Here is a 14887-nt window from a genome sequence, read left to right on the forward strand (position 1 = left end):
GGGGGGGGGATTTAATGTGGAAAACAGGCTTTTGGAAAGGCTGAGCTTGGCCCTGATCCCGCAGCGGCTGCGAGGTCTCCAGGGGATGGTGGTGGCTGCTGGGTGTGAAGTTTGGGCTTGGGTGGCTGGTGTTTCGTTTCAGGCTTCGTTTGAAGGGAGGTGTCCAAAGCTGAGGGTCAACTGCAGGGTCTGCCAGGGCAGCTCCTCAACTCAGGCTTGTCCAGCCCAAATGAAGGGACCACGGTCCCAGTTTTGGGCTGGTCAGATGTCACTGAGGCAAGAGGAGGGAGGCTGGGATTGGGGTGGTGGGGAGATGGTCTGGAGAAGGAGCTGTCCTGCTCTGACCTTGTCTCTGGGAAGGTCTCACCTGTTGGTGGGGGTGGTGTTGGCTCGTGGCACTGAGCTGGGTGGAGCCCCAAAGGTAAATAAGGGACTGGGGAGCTGCTTACCCAAGGTGGAGGTGCCCAGATGTCTGCTGGGCATGGACACCTCCCCTCTCCCTGACCATGACAAGGACATTGCCAGGGCCGAGGTGGCTGAGGACTCAGGGGGCCAGGGGGGCTCAGGGACACAGCCCAGGTCCCCCCTCTGGCGTTGGATAGTTCATAGAATAGACTCACAGTCTGGTTTGGGGTGGCAGAGACCTTAAAGATCATCCAGTTCCAACCCCCCTGCATGGGCAGGGACACCTCCCACCATCCCAGGCTGCTCCAAGCCCCATCCAACCTGCCCTTCAACACTGCCAGGGATGGGGCAGCCACAGCTTCCCTGGGCAACCTGGGCCAGGCTCTCCCCACCCTCACAGCCCAGAATTTCTCCCTCCCATCTCAGCTCCAGCTCCCTCTGCCAGCTGGAAACCCTTCCTCCTGCTCCCATCCCCCCCTGCCCTTGTCCCAAGCCCCTCCCCAGCTTTCCTGGAGCCCCTTCAGGCACTGGAAGCTGCTCTCAGGTCTCCCTGGAGCCTTCTCTTCTAGCCTGGGCTCCTCTCCTAGGTGGGAGATGGGGTCTCAGCACACAGTTCAGCAGTAAGGAAAGGTCTGGCCAAGGACCCGATGGAGTTTGGCAGGGGAGGAGAGCAGGAAAACCCAGAGTGTTTAGTCTAGGAAAGGGAGGCTGGGGTGGCTGCTGCACATTCCTCCTGGAGGAACAGAGAAGGGAGAGGAGCCACCAGGACTGGGGGGGGAGGGTTTAAAGGGAAATGAAGCTCTTGGCTCATGTGCTGTCTGTCAGCTACAGGGCAAGATGAAAGTCCAGCCCCAGCCTGACGCAGGGGGAGCAGGTTTTCCTCCCTGTGTGTCCCAGCAGCTCATTAAAGCCTTTTTTTTTTTCTTTTCCTCCTTTTGGCAAAAGGAGCCTTTTTTTCCAGCTTCTCTCTGGGAAGGGCTGAGGCCCCTTCAAGATCAAAACTCAGCTTCCCAGGTCAAAGTTTGGCTGTAAACTCTGTCCTCGCCAAGGGACCTGTGATCTCCCTCCCAGAAGAGCCCTTAGGGTGACCAGGGGAGCGTGGCCACCCTGAGGGACCTGGCGTGGAGCTGCTCTCCCTGGGAGCAGGGAGTGGAGCCCAGAAATCACCCTACATGGTCAGGCTGCAGCTTTTCAGGAGACCTGAAAAGTTTCATCATGCTGCTGATAACCAGTTCCAGCAGGGGGAAGCTGCCCTGGGGAGGAGTCTGCCACCCCCTTCTGGTTCTTCTGAAGGTTCATCTAAGAGGGAATTTTAAAGTATTTGCTGAACAGGGACTGTTGTGGTTCTGGGGGGTGGTTTCTTGGCTGTAGGAAGGAGGCCTGGGTGCATTGGGAGGGTGAGGAGGGTTGCTCCCTTTCTCCCCAGAAAAGGAGGGGAGCCAGGAGTGATGCCATCATGGGAGTGAGTCAGGCAGCTGGGCCCTGGTTTATGGCAACCAAGAGTGGTGGCTGCCAGGCCTCTGCAACCCCCAGGGCAAAGAGGAACCAGAGACACAACAAGGGGTCTGTACAAATCCACAGCTTCCTCCTGGGAACACAGTCTGGGGCTGGCTGGGTGTGCTCAGAGAAAGGCAGGAGGCCCAAGCACCCCCAGCAGCACCCATGGTACCAGCAGGTTCCCCCCACAGGCAGCAATTGAGACAGGGAGGCCAGAGGCTGTCAGGAATTTAATGGTACTTGGCACTGGGAGCTGTACAACACATTTACAGAGAACCACCTGCTCGTGTCTATGTACACCCACTCCCCCTCTTCCATTGTCACTGGCCCAACACCCAACAGGCAACAACCCCTCCAGCACCCAGTGCAGGTGACACCCCAGGATGGGGGTTTTGGGCTGATGTCCTCACCCCACCAGCATCAGTGACAGGAAGGACCCTGCTGGCTTTGCTCAGAGTTGCCACTGCTTGGTTTCCCCCCCCATTTTGTACTATTTTCCCCCAGCTGGCACCTCCCACACATATCTTTGGGCCTCCAGAACATGGCAGTGTCACCATTATGAGTATATACAACCACTGTCTCCTCCACCCTCACACCCCATCAGCTGCAAATGCTTCCTCTGTCTCTACCTTTCTACCACATGCAATAACCCCTTGGTTGCCTCCAGTCCTGCCTCTCCACACACAAAGGCATTTCATTTCCAAAAGGCAACAGTAACAACAAACTAAAATCTACCTTCAGTCCCTGCTACTCCCCCTCTACCTGCTGCTCCTCTGCCCTCCCCAAACCCTTTACAACATTCCTAAAAACCTTCCTAAAACCCCCTCAGTTGATGCAGTTCTCTTTCCAGGAGTCTGGAGCACACACATGTCTCCGAGCAAGAAGGATCAAGTACTGGAAAAGGAAATGCCAAGTCTGAACAACAACAAAAAGTACAAAAGTAAAAAAAAAGGAAAACAAACAACAAAAACAAAAAACAACCCCCAAAACAAAACTAATAAAAAAAAATTAAATATCTGGCAGGTTACAAGAGTGAAAATGAGGAATGTACAAAGGACACATTAAGATGAAAGATTCCAGTAGGTAAATTGAGAACCTGTTGAACCTGGGGTCTGTTTGGTGGTTGGTTGTTGGTTTCCACCCCCCCTCTTCCTTTTATAACATGAAAAGTTAGGTGGGTTAATGATAAACCACACACTGCAAACCATGCACTGGACAGGACAGGAAGAAAATGTGACTCCAGGTTTTGAGCCCATTTTTTAAAAGGGCTCGTGCAGTGTTGACCTGAACCCCCTGCAAAGGGAGGTCCTCCCAAACTTCCCCTTTAGCTCTGGTGTTTTCCCAGCCTCAAACACCGTGGAAATCTTTCAGGAACCCAAATGTGCTCTTCAAAGCTGCTGGGAGCAGTTGGAAGCACCAGGGCTTCCAAAGGTCTCACAGCACTAAAACCAGGTTCCAAGTGGCCGTGTTTGTAAAAACAGACTCCAGTTCAACAGTGTTAACTGCATACCAGTAGCTGCCATTACAACAGAAAAAAAACAAAACCCAAATATTCTGTTCAGTAGAGTGACCCCGACCATGCTCACATTACAAGAAAAAATGTACACGTTATTTATAAATAAAGAGTCTTTCACCAGGAGGTTGCTCTGCTGGGCTCCTCTTCACACCAGTGTTTCTTTCCGCTTCCCGCTCAGCTGCTTCTCCCGCGTTTTCCGGTGCCCAGATGATGTTCTGTGACTTTTCACACCCTTGGATTCCTCCGAGTCCAAGATGGAGCCACATTCGGAGATGTTTTCATCCAGCTCCATCTCAGTGACACCAGAGGTGGCAGACTGCCTCTTCGTGGTGGTGGTGGTGTTGGGCACAGAGGGGTTGTTCTCCTCCGACTCCTCACTCAGCTCCGGCAGCTCCTTCAGCTCGACGGCGGCGGCGCCGCGCTGGAAGGGAGCGATGGCTGTTCGGATGCAGTTGACCCACTGCTGCTTGTGGAAGACATCGTTGGCCTGCAGGGTGTGGGATTGGCCTGGAGAAGGGTCTTGGAAACGAACTCGGAAGATGTTTTTAGCTGGAGATCAATGTTGGAAAAAGCAGATCAGTTCCTAGCTCAGATTGTGTCGTCAGACAAACGACCGGGACTGCCCTGCTTAGCTTCGGGTGGGTTGATAACACCACCAAAAATAATCCAACCAACCCCCAAGCGCCACAATCCAACACAGACACATTGAAATAGATGTTTTTCCAAGGGAGAGATGGATTAAAATTGGAAGAGGGGAGGCTTAGATTAGACATTAGGGAGAAATTCTGGGCTGTGAGGGTGGTGAGACCCTGGCCCAGGTTGGCCAGGGAAGCTGTGGCTGCCCCATCCCTGGCAGTGTTGAAGGGCAGGTTGGATGGGGCTTGGAGCAGCCTGGGCTGGTGGGAGGTGTCCCTGCCCGTGCAGGGGGTTGGACCTAGATGATCTTTAAGGTTCCTTCCAACCCAAAATATCATGGAATCATGGAATGCTAAGTTCATGGCCACCAAAGCCCAGCAGTGACAGTCTAAAGGTGAACATATCACATGTCCGCTACCCTAAAAGAACCTAAATCCATAGGGATTTCTCCCCACCAAAGGATTCCCACACAGAGGAGCTGGTTTGGTCCGTACCTTTGTCAGAATTGCCAAAAGCTCCTCGAAAGGAACCTCCCATTTTCACATCACCATCCTGAAGGTCCTCCAGAAGCAGCTCCTGCACAGGGATGGGTTGCCTGTACACTTGGTAGGCCTGACGTTCGTTGCGAGTGACGGGCCGGGTCAAAACCAGGATGTCTTGGAAGAGGAAGACGTAGAGTTTCTGAAAGGGAAAACACATTTGAATCCTGCGGAAAATGCTGTTCCCTGTACTGAAAGCAGCTCCACAGATCCTGGGATTCAAGGCCACCTTATCTGGAGTTTCACCCACATGAACTTTCTGACATTATGTTACAGCCCCCTCAGGGCCCTGGCAGTGGTGGCACAGACTTCCATGAACAGGTTCAATTAGTTTAATGACCCTTCAAAAGTGAGTCATGATTTGCAGATGGCAAGAAGGGGGATCATTAGAAGGAACCTGTTTTCTGGCCACACAAAATGCTTCACGTGTAATGGCCAAATTAAACAACAAAAAAAACCACCAACCACCCAACCAACAGCAACAAAACTAAGGAAGAGAAAGATTTTATCTTTAAAATACTCCTGCAAAGTCAGAACAAAAGGCAGCAAAGCCTTGAGTCCAGCAGGGTCTTTCAGAGGGAGATAAAACTTGGGGCAGTTCATCTCCAAGCCAAGCAGACTTTTTTTGCAGGAAGGCTTTTGTTTGGAAGAGCTGGGAGCCAGGGCTCACAATGGGGAATGTCAGAGCACCTGAAAATAAACAGCCAGCAGGAAATCCCTCTTGATGGAGTGCTGGGGCACTCAGCACACTTGCTGTGGTAATTGTGCACTAATTATTTTCCAGCTTCTGAAGGCCAATTGTGAAGCTGTCAACAAAACTTTCCCTTCCTCTCTGCAAGGAGGAGGCTGCCATCAGGTGCTTTCTCTCCTGCCTTTTGAATTCAGCCAATTGTCTGAACTAAACCCCAACGATGGAAGGGCTCCTGGTCCTGCTAGAAGGGACAAACAGTTTCATCTACCTCTGAGGGAAGGTTTTTAACTTGAGAATTAATTACCATGAACACAAGGGACTTACATGTCCATTTTTATTCACTGAGGGAAGGTTGAGAATTAATTATCACAAACACAAGGGACTTACATGTCCATTTTTATTCTTCAGCTCCCCATGGCACAGTAAAGCTTTGCTGCCTTCAATCCTGGGGTCCTTCTGCTTCTCATCCAGGTATTCCAGCTTGTCAATGTAATACTGGCACTCTGACTCCCCCTTCTTCAGGTTGATGTCAGAGAGGACTCCTTGGATTATAGATATCTACAAAGCAAGCATTTACAAATCATTACATAGTGACCTCTGCTTGTGTATCTTCTTAAGTGCTGAAAGGCTGGGAGAGCTGGGGCTGTTCAGCTTAGAGAAAAGGAGGCTGAGAGGGGATCTCATAAAACATCTCCAGGGGGTGTCAGGAGGATGGGGTCAGACTCTTCTCAAGGGTGTCCAGTGACAGGACAAGGGGCACAAACTGGTACACAGGAGATTTAACCTGAATATAAGAAAATGCTTCTTTACTCTGAGGGTGACAGACCTGGGAGAGGCTGCCCAGGGAGGTTGTGGAGCCTAGAGACATTCTAAACCCACCTGGACATGTTTCTGTGGGATCTGCTCTCGGGGATCCTGCTCTAGCAGGGGTGTTGGACTAGGTGATCTCCAGAGGTCCCTTCCAGTACTCTGACCATTCTGTGATTCTGTGAACTCCACAGGATGGAATCCACGTGGACTGAGTAGTTTCACAGGTGTTTACAGTGTCCACCAAGAAAACCACCCCATGACATTGCTGAGGGTTTGAGAGAAAGCTTTCTGGAACTCCAGAATGACATGCTTGTGTCAGAAGAATAATCATGAAGCCACTATTACTTACGGCTTCTTCCAGAATCTGGATATCAGGGTGGTCTTTGGGAGTGTGTCTGAGGATCTCTTTCAGGAGCAGTGGATATTTGACCAGCCGACTTCGAGGAATGTCCAAGAAGCTCCAGAGGTCCAACTTGCGGCTGAAAGGAGACTCCAGGCAGCGCTGAAGGAAGTCCTGCACCCTCCTGTCCTGCTTCTTCTGATCCAGAAGTGCTTTGGCTGCCAGCTGATTGCTACAGTAACCTTTGTAGGCATGGAGCCGTGGTAACTGCAGGGGAACAGAACAACATTCAGGTGGTGAAGTCCATGTAGGAAAAGCAAATCACATTAACGTGTCAAACTGCCCTCCCTGGGATATTTTGCCCAATAAAAAATGCTGTCAGGCTCTCCTAGCTGGTCTTTTGTGAGAAAAACAAGGGCATCCTGCAGGCAATGCCTTTGAAGTTCAGATGTTTGAGATTACCAGTGATAACACTATTGAAATCACACCCGTGTCAAACAGTCCAGAAGATATAGACATTTCAAACATAAATCAAGCAAGTAATTGCAGTCACACTAGCCTAAGTCTCTGGGGTGAAATTGTGGCCCATTATGGCTGACAAGAGTCCCATTGTTTCCAGTGTAGCCAGGATTTCCTCCCCTCAAGGCCACAAAAGCCCACAGCTTTTTGGCTTCTAGCTTTATATACTCTTTAAGTTCCTGATTAGCCTGCTGCCTGCAAGTTATGTACTCACCCACTTCACCAGAATGGGCCCAATCTGCTCCACTGTTCCATCTGGTTTTGTTGCTTCTCCCAAACTTGCCAATAAGTCTGGAAATGAAACAAAAATAGAAGTGGTAACAATGCTCCAGTAAGCTGTTCTCATGTGAGAAAGCAGAGAGTTTAACTCCTAGTCAGCACATGATGTGAAAATGATCCAGTTGTTCTTACCTTCATGGAGAGGAATATAAGAATCCAAGTCCCCAAATATGTGGGTGAGCTCCTCCTCAGACATGATGGAGAGTTTCAGCATGGGGTCATGATAGGCCTGTCAAAGAAGGTCAGTATTAAAATATATGAAAACCTCCCAAGCCCCAAAGCTGACAGTTTAAATACAAAAGGATGTATCATGTGCAGGACAGGTATGAGCAAAGAGAAACAGTAACATCAGCTTTGACCACTGAAAGATTAATCTCTGTGTGAGGGTATCAAATGAAAAGGACTTTCCTGCCTGAGCTGTTCTCACCTGGGAGAGGGATTCCCCAGCTACCTTTGTAGACACTAGGATGAAATTCTTCACTATGAGGGCTGCAGGACTATGAAGCACAGGCCTGTTTTTTGGCTGGGTTTGCTGTAATTAAACCAGTACTGTAGGGCTGCTCATGTCTACTCCCCAGGGCAGCTTTCAAGCTGTGGATTCTGAGCCTGACCTAACTGCTACATAATGTTTGTAGGTGCTAAGAAGTGTCATTGTAGTGAGAGGACAAGGGGGAATGGACTAAAACTGGACTACTCAGACACTAGGATGAAATTCTTCACTATGAGGGTGGGGAGAGCCTGGCCCAGGTTGCCCAGAGAAGCTGTGGCTGCCCCATCCCTGGCAGTGTTGAAGGGCAGGTTGGATGGGGCTTGGAGCAGCCTGGGATGGTGGGAGGTGTCCCTGTCCATGCAGGGGATTGGACCTAGATGATCTTTAAGGTCCCTTCCAACCCAAACCAGTCTGGGACTATTATCTGTAATATGTTTACTGGCTGCAGGAAAACAACACTCACCTTTCTGGCAAGCTTCAGGTCTTCAATGAGGTCCTGCTCTCCTCTGGACATTTCATATATTGCCTGTGAGGAAGGGGATAAAGCATTGAGAGTAATTTTTAATCCCAGTCCTCCTCTGAAAGAGCCTTTCAGCTCACATAATGTACATCCTGTCTCCCCAGCCTGAATAGGCAGTTTTGCCACCTGGGCACAACAAGCTCAAGTAAATCTGCCTACTTTCCCAGCTCTGAGAAAGCAACATTACTTACAACTTTGTGAAAGCTGTGATGCTCAGCCACGAGCCAAATTAAATATTAGCACCTTTTAAATCACAGCTTTTACACAGGCAAGTTTGGAAAAAAACAACACAAACCCCAGAAAACCACAGAGGTCAAATCCCAGGCATCTTTAGTCAGCTTCTGTGTTGTCATTACAAGATTTGTCCAAGAACTACAGGAAAAAGGCAAGCCAAGGCCTTGCCATTTGGCTTCCAACCAATTGTCAAGAGCTTTAAGAGAAAGACAGCTGGCTTTAGAAGGAACCTGACTTTGGGTCTGCTGCAAAGCAACCAGCACGGCTGGGTCTCCAATTTCAGCAATGCTGAGCACCCCCATGGAAAGAGTTTGGCATCTCTGAAGGGTCAGACTGGGGAGACAAACTCCCTAGTGACTCAAGAGAGAGCAGCGTACCTTTTCCCATGCCTAATGGAGAAATAAATCTTAGAAATGAAGGTGCACAGGAAGACACAGACACCCATAGATGCTCCTTAGTCCTTTACTTGCCAAGAAAACAGCCCAAGCCAAGGGGCCACTTGGCTGCATTTCCCAGTCCTTGTGTTTCAGAGCCAGCCTACCTCCTGGCGCTTGATTTCTTTGGTGCTCAGGGACTCTTTCATGTTGACATCTAACATCTCAGACCAAAGCACACTGTTTCTTCTCTTAGGAGGAGTAGGAGCAGCAGATCTGCTACATGACTTCTGGGCACAGCCAGGAGACTTGCTGTCACCACGAAGGGCAAATGACTGTACGGATTTAGAAGGGAGAAAAACAATATTTAGAAAGTCTGCAGAGCCACCGTTCCAGAAGCACAACATTATCCACAGCCCTCCCAATCCTTCACCCTCCTCTGTAGTGCATGGCAGGAAAACACACCCAGACACTTTTCCTCTGAAAAAGGAACACTTTAATCAAGCTGTTGAGAAAGCCCAGAGCAGAGAGGCTGGCAAGCTTTTCCATGTGCCTCTCCCTGCACTGATCCAGCAGCAGCACTTGTGGGGAGGATGGGCAGGTAAAGCTTAGTTCTGTTTCCAAAGCATGAGGAAGTAAACAAACCAGGATGATAATCTACCTATAATGGGGCTAATCAGGAGCTATTTGAACTCTGCTCTCATGATAATGCAGTGTTAACCAAAAGCCAGTCACAGGAGGTCCCTTCCCTGCACGTGTGGGGTGCAGTGCTCCCCAGACAACACTCCTCAGACTTTATTGAGCCATCCCTGAACAGCAAGGTCAGTTCACATCTCAGCACATGCTCCAATACACGTGTATCAAGTCTGGGAACAGTTTATCAACTCATTCTCCCTATCTAAGTCAGTTTATTTCTTTTACTGCTCACACCCTCATCGTAGCCTATTTATCTAGCAAACTACCTCTGAACTCCTGAACTTTTCTTCAACCCCAAGTCCCAAGGAAACTTTCTATCCTTGCATGAATCACACGGGAGGATTCTCAAGGGATGCCTTGAAACCCCAGGGCCTGTTTTACCCCCTCCCACCCAGTACCTTTTCTGTGTCTCTGCTTTTCTAGGACTAGAAGGCTCTGCTTTTTACCTGGATGGTCTGCCCAAAGCGCCGAACTGCACCATTTCTTACAGGAGAGATCAAGTTTGCCAGGGATGTGACCCGTGCTAGAGGCCGGACCCGTTTATTGCTTGGCTCCTGTAAATAAAGCAGAGAACAGATTGTACTGACTTGCAACTCCCACTTCATTTCTCAAGCTGCCCAGGCAGGTTTAAAAAGCATGAACCCACTTAAGGAGTGGGAAACACAGCAAAGAAAGTGTTTTGAAGTAGCCATTCATCTTAACAGGAGAGCAGAGGCTGTAAATATTTGTCTGAACTTTAAGGCTGCAATTAAACTGTGGAGACCTCACCCGGGGTAAAAGAGGCAAGATAACATACACACCAGTCAGAATTCAAAATAGGGCTCAAACAGGGACTGTTATGGTTTGAACACAAATAGACTGAGGCATTCTCCTCTGCAAGGCAAGTGACTGACATCCAGAGATGGAGCTGAGATCTGCTTCTCCATTTCATCATGATTTCCTTTGTAGGAAGAATGTGTTTTTCCATTTTAATTTTAATTTGGAGAGAAATGTAGCAGTGGGAGCCCAGGACAGCCTCAGCAGCTATTCTAACAACCAGCAAAGGACCACATGCTGAACATTCCTGCGAGGGACACGCACACATGAGATGTGCTAAAGTTTCAAACCTTCAGTTTACAAACCTCCCTCCCCTTTCTGCTCCCTCCCACCCCCTGCAAGTCGTTGTAATTTTTCTTATACGTTGTTTAGATTTGAAAGATAGGAGCTTCTGCTTTTCAACACCACTAATCCCTGCCAGGAGCCCAGAGCATTTTCAATTCTGTCCTGACCAAACTGCTGCCTAGGAAGAGGAAACGCCCCACGGAAACCTCCTGCTGCTTGAGCTCGGATCAGTTTTGAGAATCCTGCTGGCAACCCCACAACCTTTGCAACAAAAAAAAATACCGTGTTGTAAGGACTAGACAGGCCAGGTGTGCACAATGGGATGTTGGGAAGGGATGGACTCAGAGCTCCAGGCTAGGAGAAAGGCTAGAGGAGGTGCCCTGGTGCTCAAACATCTGGCAGACATGGTTAGACATGACTCATCATCATGAGGAAGCTTCTGAGCATGAAGTTCAGATGAGCTGACGGAAGCAGCCTCTTCTATGAGTTCATCTCAGCAGAAATGTTACCAACGCTTTACTAGGCATTTTTGGTTTAATTACCTTAAGCCTTTCCTCTTACTTTTCAAAAGGCTGAGAGGTGAAGACAAAGAAGACTGCTGAGGACAAGTTCTCCTGCTAAGGCCAAGTTCTCTGCTGTCTCTATTTCCAGTCTAAGATGACAAACGAAGGTGCCCAAACCCTTTGCTTCTGTGCAGCACCAGAAGTGACAAATGCCAAAAACCAAAAAGGGGAATAGGAACACGGGGAGCTGGATTCCAGTCCTAAGACTGAGGAAGAATAAAAAGCTACGTAAGTAAGATCTGATTTCAGCAACATGACCCGAGGAGTGGCCCGTCTGTCTGCCTACATGCAGTGTTAAGCAACAGAGGAGGTTAGCTCACACTGAATTAGCCTTCAAAGTTTCAGGGGAGGGGTGGGGGGAGAGAAACATGAAAAGAAACAATTTATGAGTGATGCAGAACAGAAAGGCACTCTTGGCACAGCAGGAAGGTTGTTGAAAGCTGTGCTTGAAACGTTTGGGTAATCTCAGAAGGATGAGGGTACTACAGAAATGGGGAAAAACTCTAAGAGGATGCCCTCAACCCTGGGGCCCTGACCCTCAGCTGGGTGTAGGGACAGCACAGGGAACACTGTGGTCACTTCTTTCCTTTGCTAACCCTGAGACACAGTATGTCAGGAAAGGGATCATGCAGAAGTCTTGGAAAGTCAGGTCAGGCTCAAAAAATAAAGGCAAGGAAACTTTAATTAATTACAGGTGTTCCAGAGTGGAGCAAAAAGGATAGGTAATTTACTTGTAGAAAACCGTGTACTTGAATAAAGGGACACAAGCCAAGAGGTGCTGAAGAAACTACAAGAATGTAAGGAGAAAATACACAGACATGAGCCACACACAGCTCTGCCAAGGCCAGTGATATAAATAGCACGGGGAAGAAAAATGTGACACTGAAAATTAATAGCAAGAAACCTCAGTACTTGAGGACGCTTGTAGAGCCCTTCACAGCTCAGTGTGAAAGGGTCAACTGGGCGACATTTCCAGCCACGAGATACAAGGACACACTATCTGTGCTGAGGGACATGTGTGAAATGCCTTCCCAGCACATCTGTGCCAGGCTGCAGTGACACATGCGTGTGCACCAGGCCTGGCAGAAGGAATTCCTGCCTCTCCCTTTGGGACAGGCAGTACAAAGGGGCTCCCTGTTGGGGTGGGATTATAAATGAGCATTTTACACAACAGTCAATATCTACAGGGACGTGCACAGGCGGGCGTGGAGCACAGAGCAACTGGAACAAGAGGGAGCACAGCTCCTGAGGAGCCCTCCTCCGTTTCTGGAGGGAGGAACTTCACGCAGCACGACCAGAGTGTTCTCTGCACATGCAACGTGCTCCCCCGGGGTCTGTGGCCAACAGAAAACCTCCTGCACGCCGTAAAGTCAGCGTAGCCCCACGAAGAGAAACCAATCCCACTCGCCGTCCTGCGAGCGCTCCCAGACGTGAACGGCTCGACTGCCAAAAACCTGCATCTGCTTCTTCTTCTTCACCTTCCAACTGTATCACTTGATCCAAGGCAGGGTGGGGGGAAAAAAAAATAAAATATCCCTCTCCTGAGAAACCTCACCTCTCTCAGATCTGCATTTCAGCTCGGGGTCACGTACTCCCCTTACAGGCAAACCCATCCAGGGTGTAAGCTGAGACCCAGCACAGGTCATACAAGGGATAACTCTGGCTCAGTGTGGCTTTGTGTTTTTTCAGCCCTGTACTTGCACACAATGATCAGTCTGTCTCCACGCTGCCTCACTCACAGAAGCCCAGATGAGAATGAAGTCTGTGAAGTTTCAGCAACAAGTGAGTAGTGTTCAGCACTGCAGCACCGACAGATCATTAAAACCTCAGTGAGTTCAACAGCACTCCTGCTTCCACTCTGTTGTTTTTCCCCTTTATTAAAACCCAATGAATATATATCACAAACACACACACACAAGCTAAGTTTGTGCCTCATCTGACAGACAAACCTTTTTGCACTAGTGGAACTGTGTCAAGTGCTGCCAAGTGCAGGTTAACTCCTCACATTTTGAACGAATTTCTGCTCGAAATAAAACCTGGTTTGACTTTTTAAGCAACAAACATTTTCCTCTAGCAACAGGCACACCTACCACCTTCCCCCCCCCCACACCACTAGGTAATAATTAGTGGTATTTACAAGGATCATTTACTAGAGAGCAATGTCCTACGTGCCCATCCCAGACAAACACGGTGACAAACCTAAGAACCACGCGCAGCCAAACTTTTCCCATGAAGCCAAAAAAGGGCTTTTTTTAGTCACCAGCTGGAATAATTCCTGCCACAAATCATCACCACCTGACTGCCTCGCTTCAAGATTCATGTGCCAGGATCTTGCCAAGTCCCCAGGTCTCCTCTGAAGATGTCTCTCTGCACTCAGAAGGAACAACCAGGCTGCAGCTTGACACCTCAGGGTGGACATCACCAGCCTTGCTGCTCTCAAACCCAACAGCCTGTCCCACAACCCAAAGTCTGGCCCTCATGCTCTCCTGACAACTTCAGTTGGCTCTTGAGAGCAGCTCAGGACCCAGCACTGACAGGAGTGTTGGCTCAGGAGTCGCTGCCCAGCAAACCCAACATCATTTCACTCCACATTACCCTGCTTGTGGGTTATCACCCTGCAACAGGAGATAATTTTCACCACCAGAGGCGATTTTGTCTCCTTTAAGAGACCTGGTTTGTGTCACTCCTCTCCCAGCATCTGGTTTCCCTTTTGCACAACGAGATTGCCCAAGTTTGGCTGTTTCAGAGCCAGGATTTTTTAAAGAAGCTGGCGACTCGGAGCAGAGCCCTCAAGTCCCAGAGCTGTCTGAAAACGTGGTTTTGCTTTGTTGTTTTTTTTCCCTCTATTTTCCACCTCATCTCCCCACTAATCTGGGCAATAAAACCCTACCTGGCTGCTGAACTTTTTGCCTCCTGGGGCAGCAGGAGGCACGAGAGCACCTACCAGGGATGCAATTGTTCTCCTCTACATCACGACAGGCGATAAGAAGAACAATATTTTTTTAAAAAATCATAAAAATAACAATACTTCAAAAAAACAAAACGACCCACCCTCAAACCCTCCCCCCAAAAAACCAACTCACACCTTTTTTTTTAACGCATTTTGGGTTTACACAGCACAAAACGAGGAAAAATCCTGTCAGTGGGGGAAAAAAAAAAGGGCGCAGGGAGCAAAAAGCTTAATTTTTGTTGTTTTTAAAGGAAAACCAGGTGAGGCGTCCCCGGGGGTCTTTTAGAGGGGGTTAAAGTGACAAGAAATGAATGAAATGTGTGTTTTTTTCTGCTCACCTCCTGCTCCCGGAAGGATTGGTTCTGCGCGTCGATCACCCGGATAGTCCGTTTGATGGGGAGCAGCCCCCCGAGCTCGTCGTGAGCCACCATGACTAAGGAAACCCCCCCCCACACAAAACCCCCTCAAACCGCCACAACCGGCGGCCGCTTCACCCCGCGCTCATCCCCGCTCTGCTCCCTCCGCCGCGCACCCGCCGGACCTCACCGCGGGGGGCGGGGCCAACGCGAAAACCACGCCCCTTTTCACATCAAAGCCACGCCCACATAGACAGCTGGCCCCGCCCCCCATTAGATCCCTTTATTGCCTCCTAAATTCACCCCCCCAAAATAATGATAATAATTATAACTCGCCCGAATTGTGTTGGTTATAAGACACTCAAGGAATG

The 14887-nt window shown here is 49.4% G+C and overlaps 1 protein-coding gene across 1 annotated transcript; it reads right to left on the reverse strand.

Moving 5' to 3' along the window:
• Positions 1 to 3245: 3245 nt before the first annotated feature.
• Positions 3246 to 14611, reverse strand: NET1 (neuroepithelial cell transforming 1). The gene is made up of 10 exons (XM_010000303.1): positions 14499 to 14611; positions 9993 to 10100; positions 9018 to 9185; positions 8186 to 8248; positions 7365 to 7461; positions 7168 to 7244; positions 6444 to 6701; positions 5672 to 5842; positions 4549 to 4735; positions 3246 to 3967 (listed from the first exon to the last, which is right to left on the reverse strand). Exons 1-10 carry the CDS (start codon positions 14589 to 14591, stop codon positions 3564 to 3566), a joined length of 1626 nt encoding a protein of 541 aa, XP_009998605.1. The 5' UTR covers positions 14592 to 14611; the 3' UTR covers positions 3246 to 3563.
• Between the last annotated feature and the right edge of the window lie 276 nt (positions 14612 to 14887).

The sequence above is a fragment of the Chaetura pelagica genome, unplaced genomic scaffold (genome assembly GCF_000747805.2).
Source record: "Chaetura pelagica isolate M959 unplaced genomic scaffold, ChaPel_1.0 scaffold466, whole genome shotgun sequence".
In the NCBI taxonomy this organism is placed as follows: Eukaryota; Metazoa; Chordata; class Aves; order Apodiformes; family Apodidae; genus Chaetura; species Chaetura pelagica.